The sequence below is a fragment of the Elephas maximus genome, chromosome 5, assembly GCF_024166365.1.
Source record: "Elephas maximus indicus isolate mEleMax1 chromosome 5, mEleMax1 primary haplotype, whole genome shotgun sequence".
In the NCBI taxonomy this organism is placed as follows: Eukaryota; Metazoa; Chordata; class Mammalia; order Proboscidea; family Elephantidae; genus Elephas; species Elephas maximus.
Window position 1 is genome coordinate 23,671,928 of NC_064823.1, and position 8,682 is coordinate 23,680,609.

The 8,682-nt window shown below is 44.7% G+C and overlaps 1 protein-coding gene across 3 annotated transcripts; it reads right to left on the reverse strand.

Annotated features, from left to right (window-relative positions):
- Positions 1–1,058: 1,058 nt before the first annotated feature.
- On the reverse strand, positions 1,059–7,988 carry SPRY1 (sprouty RTK signaling antagonist 1). 3 transcript variants are annotated; one of them, XM_049885369.1, is made up of 3 exons: positions 6,174–6,262; positions 5,106–5,385; positions 1,059–3,292 (listed from the first exon to the last, which is right to left on the reverse strand). In XM_049885369.1, exon 3 carries the CDS (start codon positions 3,235–3,237, stop codon positions 2,281–2,283), a length of 957 nt encoding a protein of 318 aa, XP_049741326.1. In that variant the 5' UTR covers positions 3,238–3,292; positions 5,106–5,385; positions 6,174–6,262; the 3' UTR covers positions 1,059–2,280. The 3 variants fall into 3 exon arrangements, with proteins under 3 accessions (XP_049741326.1, XP_049741327.1, XP_049741325.1); XM_049885370.1 differs by lacking the exons at positions 5,106–5,385; positions 6,174–6,262 and adding an exon at positions 7,819–7,988; XM_049885368.1 differs by lacking the exon at positions 5,106–5,385 and having other exon boundaries at positions 6,174–6,255.
- Between the last annotated feature and the right edge of the window lie 694 nt (positions 7,989–8,682).

The following is an 8,682-nucleotide window of genomic DNA, read 5'->3' on the forward strand; positions in this document are numbered from 1 at the left end:
GCAAACAAACAGGTTTAATGACTTGCTTGATGAAAAAGAATTAAAACAAAAACTTACACCTTGTCTGATATAAAACAAAGTCAAAGCCTATTTCAAAGAACAAATACTCCTGAACTAGGAGCCAAGCCAGTTAATAACGACCAAAACAAAAAGCTGGGTCAGATTTTAGTTTTGATAGCCTCAACCCTGGTTTCAAATTATGTCAACATCTTATTCCCAAACGTGGGTAATTGTTCAGGTTTGACTTATCACCTAGTCAGAGGGAATTAATGAAACTGAGTCTGTGGATTCATACGAACAAAGTTTTATCAGATCGGAAGGTTCTATATTCTGAGGACTCACATAAACAAAAATGTTATCAGACCCAAGGATTTCAGCTATGTAGTGGTTTCACCAGGCTAAAAATGAAGATTTCAAAATATTTACTTTTTCTATATAAAGTTTCAGGCCCTTAGATTTCTTATTCCAAAGGACATGAAAAAATGTAATTTGATCAGGCCACATTAAAGACTTATTAAAGGAAATGAAAAGGTAGGGACAGGAATGTTTTTAAAACATTTCTCTGATAATGTGAACTATTCCCTTGGTGCACACTAACTTCTAAAATGTTTTATTAACGTGACCGCGCCAGAGACTCCTAGCATGTCTACAGAACTAGTTCTTTAGGTCTTGCTGATGGAGACTAATTTCTGATTAGCCCAAGAGAGTTAAGAGAAACATTTTTGAAAGCTTATAGATATGCTACCATTTCAAGGAACTATGACTTGTGCTTACAAATTAGCCCAAATAGGGAGGATTATGAATTACAAAAAAAAAAAAAATTCACTTTATAAAGAAATTCTCTCGGGCATTTGTTTACAGACTATCTGAAGCAGGATTTGGATTACAGATTTTATATAATGTACTTTCCAGGAAACACCTAGCTCATAATTTGAGCTCACCTGTGTCTGGATTCAGTATCTTAAGGGGAAGAACTAAAATGAGTGTGAATGAAGAACGAGTCAAAGCAAATGACAAGAATCATCATAAGAGTACAGGCTAATAAATGAAGAAATCAAGAGACAGTTTCATTAATTAATATATTTTCTGCATTATAGTTAACATATGTACTTTCTTCGTGTCACCTTATTTTCCGTTAAGTATTGATATTTTGTTATATTCAGACATGAGTACATTTCAACAGTCTTTTGCAATAAATATCATAAAATAATAGAGATTCGCATAATAAATATTCTTTACAATAAAAAAGTTTAACAGACTTTTGTCTTAAAAATAGTCAGAATTCAACTTTGTGATTTATACATAAAATATACAAAAAGCACCACAATTTGTGGTTAAGGCAATGAAAACACAGGTAAGATTAGAATTACTCAGCTGCTAATTAACCAATGGGCCAAAAAGACCGTTAAGGAGCCAAGATCACTTTAGGCAGCATAGTTCTGTGACATCTATAGATTCATCAGCCAAAAATACCAATTTCCATTATCCAAGTGCCCTCAATGACAACAGAAATTTGGTGGAGAGTGTGGGGTATGGAAGGGAGTTGAGTCCTTCACAAATATGAAACCTAGAATAAGAATGAGGAAGATACAACCAATATATCTCCAATGTGAAGATTTACATTGTAAAACGAATCTAAAATTACACAGAAAGGGAAAAAAAAAAAAAAACCCAAAAACCTGGCATCACTAGAAGGAGATAATGCCAAAACTGAAGGGAGAGAACACTGAGGGGCAAGATAGAAAGGGCAGTGGTTAAAGGAAAATGTTTATGTTATAGCAAAAATACATCCCCCATGCTACTTAAGGGTCCAATGCTATGAAGACAGCCCTAACTGGAGACAGATTTAATACATAGCTTATTTAAGCAATTAAATGGTTGCTTCTTTAAAAACCAATTTCCCTGCTCCCACAGTACCCAACCAAAAACAACTTTATGTCATTGTAGTCTGGGTGTATGTGTGGGTGTGTTCACGTGTACAATTTTGCAAAGTTGCTTGCAGAACAAAAAGGGTGCACAAAAGCCCACCGGCTCTCGAGTGGATGGCAGAGGCTCTTGTAGTAAGTGGGAGCCCAGATACAGTTTCACAGTCCACTTTCACCGAAGATCATCCATGAGAGAAGAGTAAAACCCATGAGTCAAACCTTGGGAACAGGGGAGAAGAAGATAGGAAACAGGGTAAAACTCTAAAGAAAATAAAACCAGTATTTAATAGGATCTTTTTTTAACAGCCACAACTTGAAAGCTAGACGTTCAGGAGGTTCCACCCACCTCCAAAAATCATGATGGTTTACCCTGACCCCGGGAGGGGCAGCTCTCCAGCTTACAATAGACAGTGTTGGAGTTCTTACATCTGCACCCTGGACGATGGATCCAGTCGTAACACCCCCTGCACAGCTTCAGGCATCCCTTAGCAGGAGGGTAACAGAGTAAGCAAGGTAAAAACAGAGACATGGCTCCCATACACAGGTACCTAGAGCAGCAGTGGGACTGTGAACAGGAGCAAGGATTATCCGAGTAAGAATCCCCTTCATCGTCATTGGAGCAGTGGTAGAAGATGCCCTTGACTAAGCACATGCAGGTCCCATATTCCACCATGCTTTCAGCAGAGCAAAGGCACTGCCGGTTGCAGGCCAAACAGGAAGGCAGGGTCCTGGGAGCTGTGCATTCTCCACACTTGCATTTCCCGCACTGTTCACAAATGAACTTGTGCTGTGTCACGTCCTCTTTCAAGGAACCCTTCAAGTCATCCACAATCAGTTGCTTGGGCTGGGTCCGGATTGCCCTTTCAGATCTATGACCAGGGCCTGGTCTGGTTGGTGGTGACCTTCCTAACAGTCCCTGCTCAGAAGAGGCACTGCTGTTACTCCCAGAACTGGCTGCACTTCCAGTGCTGGTCGATCTGCTCAAAATGGGGCCCCTTGCATTATTTGTGAGTCCTGCATGTCCAAGGTGGCTTGTAGGTCTATGCTCGTAGTTATTATTCACATTAATTGGTATAATTTCATGAGTCCTTTCATGCTTTTCTTGTCTTGGTGCTGTTCGAGGAGCAGGTCTTTTCACTACTGAAGGCCCTTCTGTGTATTCATTGCTACCTCTGATGGCCTTGATTTGGTCTAAGGACAAAATAGCAGCAGGCTGAATCTCTCTCTCATAGTCTAATCTCTGACGGCTATCCAAAGGCTGCTGGATCACCACTAATGAACTGCCACTGCCATGCTGATTTTGGGGATCCATGTGTAGTGATCTTGAATTCTGGCAATCAGTAGGAACCTGGCATGCATCTGAAATCCTAAAAGGAAATCAAAGATGAAAAAAATAAGAGAGAAAATAAATGACAGGAAGCATTTTTGGGGGGGGGGTGGAAATCCTGTCAAGTCACAAATTGCCTAAACCACCTGGTAATGATCTCCTTCATCAGCAGATTACAATGATGCTGGGTCCTGGCCAGAGTCCAAGTCCAAGAAAGACCGGGGAGCACATCATAGAAAAAGAACGTAAGCAAGAGACCCTACGTCATAAAAATTAGATTTTTTTTCTAATTTTTAAAAAGTGGAATGAAGAGGAGGCAATGCCTTCCTGTTTGTGAATCTAACAAATACTTAAAATGGAGTATGTCTTCAAAGGGAATATTAAGTATTAGCACTGGAATAGCTCCCATCCAAAGAAAGCTCAGTATCAGTTCATCAGTGGTTTCCATAAAGATAAATATCCAATTACAAAAATTAAGAATGACTTTGGTGCTGGTGCCTTTTTGTCATTCGTCTGCTATTATATTAACGATGAGGAAATTAATCAAGGAACAAAATCATGCATTTTCCAAAACAAATTAATGAATCTGCCCACCCAGTAAAAGGGAAAAGAGATTCAAACTAAAATGGAACCCCAAAGAGGTCATTTTTCAGTAGAAATCAGGATTTTAAAGTTAGCTTGTTATTTATCTATGAGATATAAAAATGAATGTATGAGGAATACAACACACACACACACACAAAACGCAATGTACAGCTCTGTGAATGCTAAAGAATATTCACATTTGAAATCCTGAGAGCGTTTTTTTAAGTTTAAATAAGGATTACTCATCACACAACAAGATACATTTTAAGTACAAGTAAGTGTTAAGCCTTTAAAGTAGTATGAGGAAATCCTGACCCTTTTAATTATCTGTATTTTCTCTCATTTAAAACTCCACATTAACATGACAGACCCTGATTTTCAAAAGCACTGCCAACTCTGAATCAATGTGCTTCTTGTAACGAAATGAGTACACTCGTATTCTGATAAAAATAAGCATTTGTTTTTCTGTACCAAGAGTAAATTAACTGTAATTTATAAGGTACTCTTCAGAAAATACAAACTACCAAACATAAAAACATTTCCGCTTTCACTCAATGGTAGTCTAGAATATTTTTCACACAAGTTCCTTTCAAAGTCTACAGATTCAACCTAATTCAAGAATGAAAAGAAAAAATGCCCATTCCCCGCCTACCACCTCTGAGCCCCAAATCACCAGATTAAGCAATAGAACAGAAAGAAGTCCATTTCACATATGAACTAAAGGAACTACTCCTAGACTATGCCCTATATATTAAGTTCTTGCAGCTGCCCTCACTTTCACAAGGGCAGAACTCCCAGTTTCGACTTTATTCCACCTTCTCTGTACCTGAGAAACCCACTCACAACCTGTTGGGCTTAGTCCTGGACTACTTTTAAGGACTTTAACCAATATTTAATGGTTACTCCTACACCAAACCATTCCTCCTCGCAAAGAATTTTTTTAACCCAGTGCTGGGAAAGCAAAGGGTATCTAGAAAAGTACTAAATTAGATTTCACGCGAAAGAAAACACTGTGGAGAAGGATTTGAACAGCATAGTAAGAACACCAGGCACAACTTTAACTTGCATTTTTAAAAGACAGCTGTAACAAAATTCATGCTGGCTGGTAAATGACCTGGTAAAAATAGAAAGCAAAGAAAATTAGCCATCTCTGGTCTGAAGAAGAGCCCATTTTCAAGGAGTGACAGTCCTCGACTGATTACAGCAAACACGCTCACACGCTCTTGGCGCTGTTTTCCCGAAAAAAAACACAAATCAAAGTGGAATACCTTTTCGGACAATCCCATCACATCCTAAGGATCACCGTGGATTTCCAACACAGTGCGTATCCATCAGGGTTTTTTGCAAACCATGAAGAGCCTTCAGAGTTAACACAGGCGCCAAAAGGCAGCCCACAGTATGGATGATGATCAATAAATCTGTCTATACTTTAAAGAAAAAGCTTGCTTCACGTAGCGCCGGAAAGAAATAAGCCGGAGGCAGAGGCAGCAGAGAAGTGTCGCCACCTTGCAAGTTACGACGGTGGAGCTGCGCCCTCTGCAATCCGAGCTGAGAAGCGGTGAATAAATAGTTGACGGAGAGGAAGGAAAAGGAAAAAGTTATGAATGAAAACAAGTTTTCTCTCTCTCTCTCTTTGGCAGGAGGAGGGGAGGAGGCTGAGGTTACCATTACCTCAGGAGGGCGGACTTCCCCATTTTTAAAGTGGCAGTGCCCTCTTCCCTCCCCTCGCCTTTCCACTGCTCTCAAAACAATAAAGTTGCAGCTCGCTTGGGCGCAGACTAATTCGGCCGAGGGCTTTACCAACGAGTCCCAGCGGTTTGCACACACACACACACACACACACACACGCACACGCACACACACACACCCTTTCCCGAGCCTCGCATCTGAGGGGAGACAACTCCACAGAAAGCCCGCCGTTGGCACAAGCCTAGAAGCTCTGTAGGGTCCTCCAGGAATACCCTGAAAACTGACTAGGACTCGTTTTTCGGGTGGTGGGTTCCTCCGAGAGGACAACCGGGGCCACGGCGCCACCACTCCGCGCAACTGGGGACGGGGAGACCCTGCCTCGCCGTCCTCCCGCCTCGCGAAACGCAGCTACCGAACGTCGCCCACCCGGTTATGCCGCCCCGAGAGCCCTGGAGCCCGGACCCAAGGGGGCAAGGGGGCGGCCCGAGGGGCCTCCGCCGCGCTGGCACAGTCCCGCTCAGGGCCCCTGCCCTTCCCGGAGGGCCCCGAGGGCCACCGCTCTCCGGAGTCCGCACCTGCCGCGCCAACCAAACCCCGCCAGCGCGCCTCCTGCCCCCGCGGGCCGACGACGGCCGCAGGACACTCACCTAGGCCAAGGCGGTGGCGGGGGGCCAAGCCGTGCAACCCGGCCCAGGTCCCGGTGTGGGTGGCGGCATGCACACGCCGCATCAACCGCGGCGGGGAGGACAAGGAGGCATCGCCGGAGCTGCGGCGAGTCGGCCCGCGGCCTCCCCCGCCCCCGCCGCCGCCGGGCAGGAGCGCTCCCCGCAGCCCCCTTCTGGCTGCAAGGGACAATCCTCCCGCGACTCGGCGCGGCCCGGCGCAGACCTCTCACAGCTCGTGTTCGCCCGGTGGCTCAGTAACATCCACCTCTGGGCCTTCTTCTCCTGCAGCCCCCTCCAAGAACCAGAAAGAGGAAAGAAAACAACAACAACAACGAAAAACTCTCGGCAGTGCTCTTCGAATATCTCAGAAAAGCGAGCGGGGGAGCGGCAGAGAGAAGAGTGCGTGACGGGCCAGCTGCCTGGCACGGTGTGCTCAGACGAGAGTACTTTTCGGGCTCCGATCTTTTCTCGCGGGGAGAGAAGGTGTGGCGGCCTCCTGACGAGGGAAAATCCACTTCTTGGGCGTTCAAGACTTCGAGGCGCACGGGACAGGGCTCGAACCGGCGTCCACGGGAGGGTCAAGAGGCTGCGCAAGTCCCGCCAGAGCTCCAGAGCACGCGCCTGCGAGACCAAGGCCGCCGCGGCCAAGGGGGTGGGATTTTTTTCCCCGCTTTTTTGGAGGTGGTGGTGAGGGGACCGAGATTTGAGGGTCCTCTTAAGGGGAAGAGGCGGGGCGTCGTCCTCTTCCCCACGCAAGCCGAGGAACTTTCCCGATCCCGCACGCTGGGCAAGTGGGGGCACAGCGTCCCCGGGATCTCTGGTTCTGGCAGGTCGGCCCCGTTGAGGTGCGCTCTCTCTCCGTCCTCCGGACACACCGGTTCCACGACCGAAACGCCTGCTGCAGACAATTAGAGATTATAAAAAAAAAAATTAATTAATTTCGCTTTCTTTCCAGGCACTTGGACGCACAGCTCGCCCCACGGCCGGGGCAGAGAAGCGCGGGGCGGGTCGCTCGTCAGCTCGCCCGCCTCCCGCAGCCCTCTGCCATGTGCTGCCTGTTGCTGCTTCCAGTGATTGACAGGCCGGCGCACAGTCGGCGTGTCAGCAGCGAACCAAAGTAACATGCAGTCTTGCACGTTTTTGCCGAAGTGCTTTTGCCCCTTGGAATGCCTAGGAGTTCAAACAACGTTCAAGCAACGCCTCTGCTCATTGGAAATCAATACACAGAGACGGGAAATTCAGGTTTTAAACAATTGCTCCTCTCGGGATTCGGTCGCCAACAAAGCCTAGACAAACAGGCATTTGGTCCACACACCGAGTGCCAGCCCCTCTTCGGCGTAAGCCACCCTATTTTTCACACATCCGATAGTTTCAAACTTTAAACTTGTATTGTTCGGATAGGAAAAAAGTGAAAGGGACCCTATTTTGGTATTTTCCCTCGTGGTAGCATTTACTTTAAGAATATTAGTTTTAGCAGTGAGAATGCTACTGGTGTTTTGAAATGCAACCAGTAACCTCAGATCTAAAGCGAGTTCAAAGAAATGTTCAGTTCCTTGCAGATGCAAACATTTGTCACCTGATCTTTCCTAAAATGTCTACAGAAGGAAAGGAAGGAAACGGCTCTTACCTAATGCAAAGATTGGAAATTGCTTTTCAGGCACTTTTACAGCGACTGTAGCTGTTCCTTATCCAGGGCGGGGAGCTCTGTCTGCTGCTATCACTCTGCAAACCACTGCGTGCCTTACAGAGCGATTCCACTCCTGCTCCGCAGAATTTCAGCTCCTCGCCTCTACCTCCACCTCCACTCCAGGACACGCCTCCAGTGATATCATGTGTCAATCACGCGGGCTGCCTGAAAACCTGGAACAGGATTTCCCCAACTGTCGTTTCCTCTTGCGTTTATGTGTATAAACTTAGAAACGTCGCCCTGTTCATTCGTGTAATAAACATCCTGCAAATGTAGTCTGCCATAAAAGAATACCTCCGAATGTGTGTCTCTTTATTTATCAATCTCAATAAAAGGGTTGGTGGACTCCCCCCTTAAAGTTGTATTAGAAAAGAATTTTGAAGAAAAAAGGAAAGTAAAAAAGTTGTGTGTCAAGCGACCAGTGTGATCAGCTGGACGGAAAATGTTGAGTTGATATAAAAAAGATGTTAATATAACGGTACAGTTCCTATTTAAAACAAAGTTCAGAATATGTGAAATCTGAAAGTTCAAAAGGTGGCACCCCTTACTGCGAATGTAATAAAACAATATGTCGTTAAGAGTGAAATTTCTGGCTGCAGATTTTTAAATATTGCTCTATCTTGGTTTATGGTGTAATTTCCCGAAAATCAATTAAATAGAAAAATCCCCAATTCCTTCAATTTTGCAATGTATTTTTATAATTTTGCAAAACAAAAAGTTTTAAGAATTAGCTGAAGGAAAATGACTTAAAGTGGAAATGATTTGCTAAGAATTAGAATTATTGATAATACATATGTCACTAAA

Bases quoted from the DNA above. Each gene is read 5' to 3' on its own strand.
- SPRY1 (XM_049885370.1), bottom strand. From the start codon at position 3,237: ATGGATCCCCAAAATCAGCATGGCAGTGGCAGTTCATTAGTGGTGATC.